This window comes from Archocentrus centrarchus, chromosome 3 (assembly GCF_007364275.1).
Source record: "Archocentrus centrarchus isolate MPI-CPG fArcCen1 chromosome 3, fArcCen1, whole genome shotgun sequence".
In the NCBI taxonomy this organism is placed as follows: domain Eukaryota; kingdom Metazoa; phylum Chordata; class Actinopteri; order Cichliformes; family Cichlidae; genus Archocentrus; species Archocentrus centrarchus.
This window is the reverse complement of record NC_044348.1, coordinates 31,214,642-31,228,958: the sequence shown is the minus strand read 5'-3', so window position 1 is coordinate 31,228,958 and position 14,317 is coordinate 31,214,642. Positions and strand designations below refer to the sequence as shown.

Genomic DNA, 14,317 nt, shown 5'->3' with positions numbered 1-14,317 from the left:
GTCCCCTGACTGTTTGTAAGGCAGGTTTCAAATAGGAACAAAGACTTGAACTCCATCAGACAGATGCTGGATTCATACTCAACATATTCATTTGGCTTTGCCAGACAGCTGGTGAGATACGAGGACGATAGAGCACCTGGTCAATAGTGTCCCTCTGTTGTTACACTTTAAATATGGACTCTTTTTTTTGATTCTTGTGCAACTCAATAGGTCACAGTCCCCAGTGATGCCATCACCTATCCTACTTCTTGAGTATCAATATCAAGATTGGGATTGTGATAGGGTCCACTATAGCTATCCAATCAAGTGTAGCTGGTTTATGAACAGGCACCATATGGACAAGAGGACTGGATCGCCTCTACATTACACGTACAGGAGCTGCTTGGCCACGCCCTTTAATGCCAGAGGAGGCTTGAACTCTGCAGTTACTGAGTCAGCAGAGCCGTGGTGACTTTTACACACTACTGTACCTGCATCAGCACTCGGCGATCCTGCTCTGTAAGTCTACGTAGTCTGCCATTATGTGGCAGAGTTGCTGTGGTTACTAAATGCTTCCACTTTGCAGTAATACCACTTATTGATGGGGGAATATCTAGGAGGGAAGAAAACACCTGATTTTGAAGATGAGGAGGTGTGGCCTAATACTTTTGTTCATATACTGTGTCTTGTGAGTGGCTTGCACTCTTTACGTTGTTGAATAAATACATTCATTTCTATTTTGGTTTAATTTTTCTTCTCGGTGCCCAAGTGAGCTTATTTAGTGCGCTTCATAGATGTTTGTTGTCAGCTTTGAGAACGGCGGCGTGCTTCAACAGTCACGCCACAACTGTTGGTGTGTGCGTGATGCTTTGGGCCGTGCACCTCTTGATTTTTGTAACCTGGTGGCTTCCAGTGCGGTCGTGTTAAAGATGTGAGCGTTTGATCTTGTTGGCCTTTACTGCCACGTCAGTGAATCAGTACAGTACAGAGTTTCTCAGATCACAAAGAGGAAAATGCTGCAACCGTTTGAAAAGAGAGATCTTTGAAAATAGCTCCACGATAGCTGCTCCTGTACCAGCGCTCATACGGGGGAACGGCAGCACCTGATGTTCAGGAGAAGACAGCAGCCAGTCTTCACTACAGCATGGGTATGGGGCTGTGGGGACCTCATAAATAGTATAGGCAACAACCAGAAAATGGGCTTAAAGGAGGTCATTGTAGCCACTTGAGTTTCGAAGTCATGAGTTTTGAATCTGGGGCACTTCTCTTGCCCATTAGAGTATGAAATGCCAATTACAACTATTTTACAATAATTTGGACCATAATTTACATTACTTTATGACCTATGCTCACAAGCTGATGCTGAAAGGTTCAAACTTACCATATAAAAATACAAGTCCCCCAAAATAACCATTAATTAATGAATGCAATGATATTTGCAACACACAGACACATAGCTAGCCACTGACAATAATACCTTGACGGCCACCAGCATCTTGTCCTTGGTGGGACTGAGGTTGTAACATTCTGCCAAGAAGACTTTACCGAAGGCTCCCTCACCCAACTCCCTCTTCAGGATGATGTCTCTCCGCTTTATGTGCTGGACAACTGAAACCAAAGAAAAAGAGGGAGAAACCACGAGACATTATAAAAATGTCTTAAATACACTGGCAGGAATAAAAAGCTTTTTTCAAATGAAAATTTCACTTGCAACTGAACAAGAAGGAACCTGGAAGTGCAGATATGTTGCAGTATTTTAAATTCTAGACATGATCTCCAGATTTCTAAAGACACCAAATATTCATGCTGACCCACAGGGCAGTGTTTACAAACACTGGCACCAGGCATCTTAAATTCAATGTTTGCTGTAATGGTGAAAGCATTTAAAAACAAAAAAAACCCTGAATATTATAATATTTTTCTCAACATAAGTGTGATCCACCTCCTAACAGGAAGTACGATAGTGTCAAACTGGGGGGAAAAATGTTTTATCTAACGTCGGAGCCACTGAAAGAAGAACACTGGGAGCATTACGGTTCAAGTGGTTTTGAAATTTTAGAAGTGCAAATAAACTGCCAGGTGACATTGGACCTGCTGAGCTACAAATCTCTTATCTGGATTCCTCGGTTCGCCACTGAAATGCCACAGGAGGACATTTTCTAATGAGAGCAGAACTGTAAAATTTTTACTCTGTGAAGAACATAAAACAACTGGCTGAGCAGAGAGAGAGAAAAAAAACCTCTTTGACTTATCCTATTCTATTTTTTTTACCTGTAATAACTTACTATAACAGGATATTTTAGAGTTACGGGGTAGTAAAGTCAGTATATTTTTCTCTCTAGTGACCTTAGATCGTTCTCACCCCTTTTTTCAATTGCTTGCAATATTTGTGAACCCAGAATGGAGGTTTATTCTTCTATTGATTGGCCTGGTGGAAAGCAGGTGGATCTTGTTTTTTGTCCACAGAATAACAGACTGAATAAGTCAAAAAGGAGATACAGGAAAAGGTAGAAATAGCACGACTCTGTATGAAAGAGCTGGTGAGGCGTAGGAGTTGCTGGCTTCTGACGGACCTACTCAATGTGCCTCGGTGAGAATAAAACATAACAGCTTGTAGGTCTATCATGAAAACTGTACTGCTTCTATAAATGAGTACAAATGCAGCTCACACAGTTTCACAACACATTTAGATACATATCAGCACGGTATACGCGGCTGGCTGTTATCACTTGCGGTGTACAGTATCTCTCCCTGCTATTAAATATTAATGAAGTCAGACAAGCATGTCTGAAGCTTAGCAGCAGAAACAGAACCATAGATGTTTGCCCCAAAATCATTATGGAGAAAAAAATTAAATAAAATTAGAGGTGAACATTTTAAATTAGATAACAAAAAACATCTGTGAATTATGTTTAATATTTTTCCAAACAAAATAACACAAGTTCTGAAATACTAATCGAATACTACTATGGATACTAATTGTTATATACTAAGTTGAAAGAGGGTCTAATCCATAGACAGTGAATGAATGGGTTAGCATAAGACAGTGATAAATATGGTTTTTATCCAATAGCTCAACACTCATTTTGTTTTATCTTTTGCCTCCTGTAAGTATTTGCAGGTATTAACTGTCCTTGGACAGCCATGTTTTGGTATATGCAATAACAACAGACCATGATGCTGCTGACACTGATGCATTATTCTCAAAATATATTTTCAGCCTCCCTATTATTGTTAGCTAAATCACCAAGTCTAATATGTCCTCAGTGAACAAGTACACTTCTTGGAAGTGAATCCACCCTCCATCTGTGTTTTTTGTTTGAATCACACTTGTTGATTATATTAGAGAAAAATATGTCTCTGAGGTGTCACCAGGCTACACGTAAGAAAACACACTGCAGACACAGATGTATAGAGTGCATGAGCTCTTGCATCTTTTGGATCTCTTTCTGTACATGAAGAAGTTAACTCGGCCTACAATTTCCAGAGGCCTGCCTCTCACAGTTATTGTTCATGGGCTGTTAAACTCGTATGCACAGGACAGACTGGCAGCAATGCAGTGGCCACAGACCATAAAATGGCAATGAAATCTGGTGACTTTTGGTGATACCAGGGGAAATAATCACTGGTGATGTGAAGCAGGCAGCTACTGAGTTGAGGTGATTCGACTGAGGTAGCTAGGTACCAGTGGGAGTTAAGGATACTGCTAACTGATGTATGAGTGGTTGGGAAGTACACAATACACAATATTAATTTAAATTAAATAATACTCATATAGTGCCAGTTCACAACAGTAGTCAATAGTAAAACGAGAATCCCAACGATCCAACAATCCTGTATAACTAGAGGACGGACTGTCAGGTACAAAGTGATGAATCTCTACGAGCACAGGTTTACCTCAGGGCTGCGTTCTCAGCCCCCTGCTCTTCCTCTGGCTAGCCCATGATTATATATCCCTCTTCAGTGGCAACACATCATCAAGTTTGCTAATGGCACAACAGCTGTGGGTCTCATCAGCAACAAGGGTGAAGCTGGATATAAGATGGAGGAGGAGCAGCTACAGTAGCAGCTTGGTGCAACATACACAACCTTTTGCGTGGGTTTTCTCCCACAGTCCAAAAACATGCAGTTAGTGGGGTTAGGTTAATTGGTGATACTAAATTGCCCACAGGTGAGTGTGAATGGTTGAATGTCTGTCTCTATGTGTTAGCCCTGCGACAGGCTAGCGACCTGTACAGGGTGTAGCCTTGCCCTACGATAGCTGTGATAGGCTCCAGCTCCCCCGCCACCCTGAAAAGGATAAGCGAAAGAGGACGGATGTTTATTTTACTCTCTCTCTTTTATTTATGGTGTTTATGTACTTATAGTTACAAAAACTGCATATACTGACAGGTAGGAGAGAACTAGCACGGTGTTAGTGTTCAATCCATTGTTCAGGACAATGGTAACAGCTCTCACAGCCACCACAAACAAGGAATTTCAGCCCTAACCACAGACATCCCACTATAGTATTTTTTAATCACAGTGTGTGCGAGTGCAGCTTAAGATGCAGGAACCTCCTCATGCCTATCCCAGCTGTCATGAACCGGCCCAGGTTGTTTATTTTAAATAAAAGGACACAGGTATAACTTAAACTAACCATGATATGTGTAGTCAGTAGTGTCAATAAGTGGAAAAATGGTGTGTGCAAGAAGCCAAACCAAACGCTAAAGTAGTATCTCAAGGAGGAGAGCCCCACATCAACTGATCTGTGAGAACTTATATAGAGCACTGGCACACATTGGGCCCAGGTGTTACCAGTGTCACTGATTGGCAAACAAGCCACTCCAGCCCTCTAATGCTTGACCTGCCACACAAGCAGGCCAAAATGAAGGCAGAGCAGAGTGGGCATTACAGCGGATTCTTCTCCCACCCCCCCACGACAGATCACTCTGCTATATACCACTGTTAAAATCCAGTTTTTAAAAGTATGCAACCCACAGTATATTAATAAAACTCGTGTTAACACATCATGTTGAATTTAGAAGAAAGCACGACTTAAAAATATGCAGACGTCATGCCTGTTTAGTGTATTTGGGTCAGCTTGGTCAGAAAACCGTTTCCAGGCTGCATTCATGAAAACTAAGACACCCCGACACTTCGACCATTCTTGTTAATGCGGGGCAATAGTGAGAGCATGGACTCTACTCAGGAGAAATGATCAGTTTCAACAGTGAAAAATAAACCAACAAATTTGAAGTTGTTGGCTGGAAAATCTTAAATTTATGGAATTTGCACAGTAGTCTAGATGCCATTTTATTAGTAGTCTTCTAATGTCCTGTTTTCTGGAAGGCACCAAGAGGATTGTTGCCTCAGTCACATTTACAGTACAGAGACCTTTTCTCTGCACCCACATCATTATATAGTACAGTGCCAAAATCCCTAATTTCTTTATATTTTACAGGAAATAGGTGCAACCATACATGGAAATGCAGTTTATAAGGTTAAAACTGAGCTTGAAAGTCAATATTTGGTATGACCACCTTTATTCTTCAGCACAGCCTGAACTCTCTGAGGCAGCTTTCTGTAATTTCTTTAAGTGGTCTTAAGGAATAGTTCCCCCGGGCTTGGATGTTGGCTGCCTTTTGTTCTGTTCTCTGTCAAGATGATCCCACACTGCTTCAGTAATGCTGAAGTCTGGGCTCTGGGAGGCCAGTCTATGACTGATGGGGTTCCACTCTGTGTTCTTCTATCCAGGCATTCTTTTACTCCATTGCCAGCATTTTTGGGACTTCTCTGTGCTGATAAGTTAATTTTGACAAGATCTCCAACCCCACTGGGTGAAATGCAGCCCCAAACCATGACATAGCCTCCACTAGCAGAAGTTGCAAAGACAGTGCTGCAACAAAATCAACATTGTGGTTGCTTTGGTCGCTAGCAGATTGCCACGGTTGCCCATACTTTTCATGGAAGATGTCAACTTGTCTGCAAACACTTTCTAACTATTAGCTGAGTAGCAGTAAAACTGGAAACAGAGGAACTAACAGAGAACATTTACCTTCAAAGTAAAGGCTGTGCATCACTGATGAAGTAAACATACTTCAAAAGATGCAGCTTTTACTTCAAAGGAAAATGGTTTCTGGTTTTTGTCACACTTTTCACTATTTCACAAACACTCGGAGAGTAGATAACAAGTGTTTCCAGGCAGGTCTTCCATGAAAGCTATGGCCAACCGCAAGGAAGTTTTTGGAGCAGCATCATATACCTCTTTGTGGCCAATTTCACCTTGTGACTGCCAGCAACCTCCAGCAACCTTTTGCAAACCAGTTGTGGAATCCACATTTTTCCCTTGAAATGCTGGAGACAATTGCCAGACTGGCTCTGTGTCTGGGGCCTTAGCAGAACATTGTGATGTTTTTAGCTTACATTAGCAGAAAAAAACAAAGAGAAAAACACTGATTAAATATACAGAATAGAATACAATGCCTTTATTGTCATTATATAGGATGGACAATGATGTACAATGAGATTTTGCTTACGTGTTGTTGTGTTTTTTTTTTTTTGTTTTTTTTAAAGAATAAACCACCTTCCAAACACTTGTAAGCATTGCTCTTACTGTAACATCTAATGTGCTTGACCCTGCTGCAAAACTCATTTCAAAAACAATTTATATACTCTACATCCACAGCTCACAGTGCCATTTATTTGAGATTTTCCCTACTTGCCACCCATGATCCCAATTATGCAACTTGGTTTGCTACTTAAAATTAATGGGAGGCTATTGCTAAAGGTTTTTCCTCATAGCGTAAGGCTATCATGTTTTTAGAACATACAAGAGTACTTACCTCTGCAGGACCGCAAGGCTAACAACTTCAGTTAGCTTTATACTCAGATATTCATTACAGCTTCAATGTTCAGTTTCTCACCATGTTCAAACAAATTTCCAAAAAAAACAAAAACAAAAAAACAGCCTCTTCACAGCGCAGCTTTGCCCAAAAGATGTTCACCAAATGCTTTAGAGGTTCTCTCAAAGGCATAAATTACTCGCTTAGTCTGACCAGTCTTCTTTTTTTCCTTCTCCATAACCATCTGGCCATGAACATCTTGTGTAGGTGATTCATAAAAAAAAGTCACCTGTTCCTCTGGTGTTTCTGTCAGTTGGTATCATAACTACTATTTTTGAAATCACTGTTAAATAAGAAGAAATGTCCCAGATTTAAAGTAGATCAGAACAGAAGTGTGTGCAGAAACTGGCAGCCGGTTTGCCGGGTGAGAGCCCCACCAGGGACACCAACACATCACTGCTGTCAAGGCTTCATCCTGTAAAAAGCTGCTTTTCTTGAGCTGAGAAAAACATCCTGAAGTCGATACACATACATTTTAATTGAAAATGTGGTTTGACGGGAAGTGATCGGCCAAATGTCTCTGACGCGTTCCCATCTGATAAAAGGTCTGGAGGGTTTCTAGACTCACCCAACATGTTATTCCCACTGATTCCCATCTCCTTTTCTACTCCTCAGCTTTTATTAAAGGCATTCAGCACCTGCGGATGGTGAACAAGCATCTCAGACTAAAACAATCAGATCCAGAGAGCTCTTAGATCCTTTAAGCAGTTCACTGGGGTCATATTAAGAAAGCTAGATCAATGTTGGAGGATACAGGAGCACACTTGTGTAAATATCATAAATAGAACCTTTAAGCATTATAAAAAGTGCTTGTTTTATACCTAATATTCATTTTTTACTTGCACTCCTCAATCAGTCAGGATCATTCACGGATCAGCGTTGGCTTTACTACCAGATGCCTGTCACATTGCTGTCATCATCCAGTTATTGAAGCTTATTCTCTTGTTGCACCCATCATTAAGCTTCTTTGGATGGAGTAGTTGGTGAAATGCCATAAATGTAAAAATCTGAAGGTTGTCATCAATCAGCAGGTGGAGGCTTAGGAACTTTTTTAACCACATAATACCAGCCTAGAAACATTTTCCCTTTTCTCGCTTTTTCACAGAAGATGGTGTTAGACTCTTATCTTTTATTTATTTTCTCCTTAGCTGTGATGCAAGTTGATGAATAATACACTGATGCCATGTGTAAACTGAAAACATTTTGATATTATTTTATCAGCTTTATCAGAGTACCTTAATCCCTATCTTTGTGATCATGCAAATTAAGTAAACCAAAGCTCATTAACTGTCACACTAACAACTGTTTTACCAAATCATGCCTCTTACATACAGTCTGCACTTCCAGCTGCTTCCGAAAATCAGGTTGTTACATTTTGGTTGATACCTTGACCTTTACTCAAGGTGCCCCAATGTAGCAATAACAAAAAAAAAAAAACTTGAAAGACTTGAAAATTCACCAACAAGCAAGGCAGACTCTGTAAAACTGGTAATTTTGTCACCAGATGAGGAGACTTTTTCACCCCATTTAAACGCTTAAAAAGTGATAGCAAACACAGGCTAACACGGTTAGCCTGAGTAAAGGAGGGGCACCTAGAGTAAAGGATGATAGGTAAATATACTGATCTATAAACGTGATGATCTGGTTGGTTTCACATAAACATAATGACCACTGCTTACATAGTAACAGAACAATGCTTACGATGGGATGGCACAGGCACGGATATCATCATGTAAGTACATTTGTAACGGGGGGGGCTGAGTTAAAATGTGTCTGTGTGGACTGGACACAGAGAAAAGGTTCTAATTTAGCAGGTACTGGATGTAATGCTAGTTCCAGGAGTATGCGCATAAGCGAGCCGCTCAGGGTCATTCGCAGATCCCTGATTTTATTCCGTGACGTGTCACCGGTTGGCTCCATCCCTGCTGCCTGCAAGTACTTAATGCACAAATTTTACTTAAAAAAGATGGCAAGAATTGTCTAGCAATAGAAAATTGTTAGACAATTTTACATAAAAACTGCAATAAAAAAAAAAAGCTGCATTAAAAAAAGAAAAAGAAAAATCATAAAATTTCTCCAGATTGCATCTTTTTCCTCTCGGGTGCTCTCTAAGTACTATGGTCCTTTGATCTGATTGGTTGAAGTCAGCCTGCAGTAGACAGTGATAAACAGATGGTTCATCCAATCATGTGCCAAGAATATTTTGAAGTGCCTGCCCTTTTCGGAGCCCTTTCCAGGAATTACTTCCCAAATGGTTCCATGCAACAAACCATCTGGCACGTCAGTTTAAGAGCAAAGCTGACGGTGTTTTCAAAATGTGCCCATCCATCAGTGTTTATAGACAAATCTGGGCTGAGAGAGGAAGTAAACAAGTTGTCAATGGTGTGGCAACATTTGCTTTTAAGCTGAACCGCTGCAGTTTACGGAGACAATTTGGCTTTAAATTTAAAAACAAACGCAAAACCTGTTACATGTTGAAAATACAGCCAACAGGAAGCGTTTCAAATTTAATGACTCAATCAGCTATTTCAGTTTTTTGTGTTTTAAGTTTTACTTTTACAACTTCATGCAAGCATTTTTGTTAAAAAGAATATACTGTATGTATAATTTAACCGATTACAATGCGCGAAATCATAGATGTCAGGTTTGTTGACGTGTAGTAAGAAGCAGTGGTGGTAATGCTTTTATTTAATGCTCAGTAATCCACACTGGAGAGCGTAGACAAAAACATCAACTTTGATAAGCGTTTTCAAACAAATGACACGACACGAAACTTAGAGAGCACGGCAAGAGCATCAGTAGATTTAAATACGGATGCAGATCTCACTCATTTGTCTTACACACTGTGAACTTTGAGTGAAAGGATAAAACTTTTTAACTCAGTTTTAAAAACGTTACAGTTTTTAGCTGAGATGATAATCATGCTGCATTAGTTTCCATTTAACTTAATTATTAAAAAAAATTATATTTAATTTTAGATTTGTATGTACTGGTAAGTGAAGTGTGGTAACTGACTGTCTACACAACTGCACAAATTAATAAAGGAAATACTACAACTCCTCGTTTGTATAAGCTGACCCCGCTTCCTTATTTCCTGGACGTGAATATTTCATCTGGTTTGTTTTGCTCAGCTGCTAAATAGCCACCAACCACCTCATTCCTCTCCACTGATGGGAATGAAGCCGCTATTATGGAGTGCACCTATTGACAGTGGCGAGGACAAGTTACTTTAACCTTCAGTTTCCTCTGCAGGCGGACTCAGGCTGCATCCTGCAGCCTATTTACCCAGAGTGGCACGCTGAAAAGCCCTGAGATTAAATCTCTATCCCGCAGCTCAGCATCATTCATTTGTCCTGGCTCACCTGAGGCCTCGGCACCAGCAAACATTCTCCCTGGAGGCAGAGAGGCAATGCAGCGCTGAGATTTACTCAGCTAGTCAGGTCAGGCTGCTTGGGGAGCACAGATGTTTGGAGGGCTTTGTTCTGTACCCACGGGTCTGTGTGTGTGTGTGCGCGCATGCATTTCACCGCAACTACCTGCCAACTTTCCCCAGTGTCAGTATGTGTGTGTGAGGGTGTGCTTGTCTCCAACTGCCAACATTGTGCATTCATGTGGCTGTTTATGCCTCACAGGTGTGTGTGTGTGTGTGTGTGTGAGAGAGTGAGTATTTTGGAGCTTGCCAGCATCCCTGAGTGTGTGGTGGGTTGATCAATGCGCATCTACTGAACATTGACAATCTATCCTTTGCAGTGTGGCTGCTTCTGATACTGAGAAGTGGTGGCCTAATTAAAAATGCTGAGAATATCCACAGAAATTCTCATTTCAAGCGTCAGCTTTACATTCATTTACTTTGTCCATAAAGTTAGCTGTAAGGAGTTTTTGTCACTTACAGACTTTTTCTTGTAAAAACAAAACGGGAGATGTCTCAACCACTATTCATTTAAATTAAAGGAGATAAAAACGGAATATTTTCTGATAAGTGCCGCAGAGCAAATTCTCAACATAAAAAAACACTCCATTCATCTACTGTCCTCTGAGATTTTATCACCACATAAGAGATCATTTTACTGAGACCACTGTAATGTACCTGTAGTTTAGCCTGTCTACAAAAAGCGCACCGCAGGATGTGAACAGTCGGAAGAGAGGCACTCATCCAGCAGCTAATAGCATACAAAAAGCTCACGCCATTAAATTCACTGCAGCACAGGGGCTGTGTGTCTGCTGGCATCGTTGGGCAACAGTGACATGAACACCCGCATTTACTGTTGACTCTCTGTGGGTATCTACTCCTAACCTGCTGCGGCTGGCTGACTGCCGGCCTGTGTGTTTGCTGCTGCTGCCGCCGCCTGGCATTGGTGAAAACTCTGGCTTATGAGAAATAACACCTACATCAGGCAAAAATAAAGAATGCATCACCCATAACATCATCCTGATGACACTAGCTTTGTTCAGAAGTGATTAGAAGCATGCCCCTAAAATAAGCCAGCACTTTTACATTTTTTTTTTTTTAAATTAGAGGTTATTTCATTGTTCTTATTTTCACAGTAGCAAGGTTTTACTGGGGTTCCTTTTCATTTCATTAGAGGCAGTTTTCACATGCCCTCTTTCAAACGTGTGTTTGTGTTTCATAATGGCATTTTTCTCAGTGTCAGTTTTATTTCTCAATGACAGTTATGAAAGAGCATAATAAAGCAGTCGCCGGCCCCCTCACATTTTCAGCCAATAGCATGCCAGAGTTGCTTAGCAGGCCCACTTTGTGCAGGGCTTTGCTCAAAAATAAGAGAAGTGCAAAGAATGAAAGACCTCGATACGACTGGCTGATGACACTAGCTTTGTTCAGAAGTGATTAGAAGCATGCCCCTGAAATAAGCCAGCACTTTTACCTGCTGTGGAAAGCGGGTATGGGTTACGGGAATTTTTTTGACTGTTTGACAAATACTTTGGGTTGAATCATATTAAATGCTGGCAACCAAAACTCCTCTTTTTCAGCTGAAGCATCTTTCAAACAAAGCATTGCTAAGATGCTTTAAATGAACCAGCTAACTGCTGCTAATTTTCACTCTCATCCTGAGTAACATGCTCAACCTCAGAGTTAGAAAATCTGTGGTATGTACAGCCTGTTAGGCTGAATAAAATGAAATATTAATTTCTTTTTCTGTATGCCTGTGTGTGTATGTGTGTGTATAATGAAGGTCACTGCTACCTTGGTTTTTCCTGGGACTTACTTAGGAACTGTTTTTCATGTGGTAGGAGGAGCTGAGCTTGCTGAAGGCAGAGGGGCATCTGACTGGGAGTGGGAATACTGTGACACAGGTTTCACAGCTTCACATGTTCTGGAAGTTTGCAATTAAAAAGATTTTTGAAATTCTGAATAAATGTTCCTTCAATGAGAAATGGGCGTTGGTTATTATGGGTTAATAAAAACTGCAAGACAGCTTCAGTTCACTTGAAAGACAAAAAAAAAAAAAAAAAAAAAACCCAGAAGTGCCAAAAATTGCAGTTCCTCATGTGGCCACTTGAGGCTGGCTCCAAAAGTGAGTCAATCCCCACGGACTCCAATGTTGAATGGTTTTTTTTCTCCGTGGCTGATTTCTTCCTCATGAGGTCTGAATCCGTCATAACTCAGCCGTTCAAGTCTTTTTAAGGCTTACAGTTTGCATCACATGTCATGAGCGACAGGTGGATGTCAACACAAGCAGCTGTCGCTGGTTTGCTAGGCTTCACCTCAGCTGATTCAGCTGGACCTCTCAACGCCTTGGTGCCCTCTAGAACATGTTAATGGCATTAAATGACAAAAAATACGGATTTGTGTGCAGTTAATTCAGGGGTGTCCAAACTTTTTGGACAGAGGGCCACACATGGAAAAATATACAAAAGGCCGGGCCACTTAGTTCAGGACAAATTTTATATATCACAAGTTATTAAACCAAACACATGTGAATAATCATTGACATTGCCTGGATCACAGTTTTTTATTAATGATTTTTCAATTTTTCATTTATTCTGCTGCTTTACAGGTCTTTTCACTGTTGGCAGCCTCACATTGCTTCTTACATTGCTTCGGGATCATGATTCCCTCTTCACACCCCTGTATAAAAATGGGGAAATATAAGGGGGAAAGAGGAAGGGTATATGTGAGCTTGTTATGCAAATATGTATGTGCTTGTTAACAGATTTATGTTTGTTGCAAAATGTTATCAACTTAAATTGACTGAATTTATAAATTAATTACTTATTTACACATGATTATATAATAATGTGTATTTTTACCTCACCTAAAATGGGAACAGTGCTGCACTCAGTGGGAGCAGTGATGCTGTGCTTTGGCCTGAAGGATGGCTGGCAGATCAGGAGTAAGTTTGGTGGTTGAGATGCGGAGGACATCACAGAGATGGCTGTCAGTCATTTTGGTTCTCAGTCTGCTATTGTTCAGAGTTAATAATGAAAATGTTTGCTCACATATGTATGTGGAGCCAAACAGACTCATCATTCTTTTTGCATGGCGTCTCATCAGAGGAAACTTGTCCTTTTCCACGCTCCGATAGAAGTCAGGTAGGGACAAAAGCTGGTGTTGATTTCTCAGAGAATCATCACACTGCATATCAATAAGTTTTAATTGCAGACTCTCTTCCACTTCCTCTGCATCCACCAGGAAGGGAGTCGAGAACAGTTTGATTTGTTTTTCAATATTAGAGAAATCTTGAAAGCGCTGACTGAATTCTGTCATCAGAGATGTGATAACAGACAAATATTTCCCTTTCTTAAGAGAAAGATTGGCCTTTGGAAAAGCACTCTTGATTTCTGACAGCGTGGGGAAGTGCGCAAAATTAAAGTTGCGTAACTGTGCCTCAAAGAGACGGAGTTTCACGCAGAATGCCTTCATCTGCGTATAAAGTTGTGGTACAAGCTGGTCTTTGCCTTGTAGGCTCTTGTTAAGTGAGTTAAGATGATCGGTAAGATCAACTAAAAATGCTAGGTCGGCCAACCATAAAGGATCACTCAGCTCATGAAGCGGGCGGTCCTTTTCTTTCAAAAACTGGTCAATTTCCGACCTCGGGGCATAAAACCGCTGCAGCACGGAGCCGCGACTTAGCCAGCGCACATCACAATGGTACAGCAGGTCTCCGTATTCAGCATCGATGTCTGATAGGAACGCTTGAAATTCTCTGTGGTACAGCCCTCGTGCTCGAATTATGTTTACCGTTTTCACAACAGTGTTCATCACATCGCCGAGCTGGACTGTCTTGGAGCAGAGGGCTTCTTGGTGAATGATACAATGCATTTTCACAGCCTCACCTCCACTCTCTTTAACCTTGGCACACACCATAGAGGCCATTCCTTTGCGCTCTCCGGTCATAGCTGGGGCTCCATCCGTTGTAACTCCACACAACTTGTCCCATTTAAGTCCCATGTTGTCAACTGCATCTGATACCGCTTCAAAAATGTCCTTACCC

General features: G+C 41.0%; 1 protein-coding gene across 1 annotated transcript in view; it reads right to left on the bottom strand.

Annotated features, from left to right (window-relative positions):
* Window positions 1-14,317, bottom strand: part of ntrk3b (neurotrophic tyrosine kinase, receptor, type 3b) — a 230,823-nt gene that overhangs the window by 25,629 nt on the left and 190,877 nt on the right. Inside the window, exon 13 of the mRNA XM_030726087.1 lies at window positions 1,457-1,587. Within this exon, the coding sequence (XP_030581947.1) occupies window positions 1,457-1,587 (131 nt within the window). The remainder of the gene's footprint in view (window positions 1-1,456; window positions 1,588-14,317) is intronic.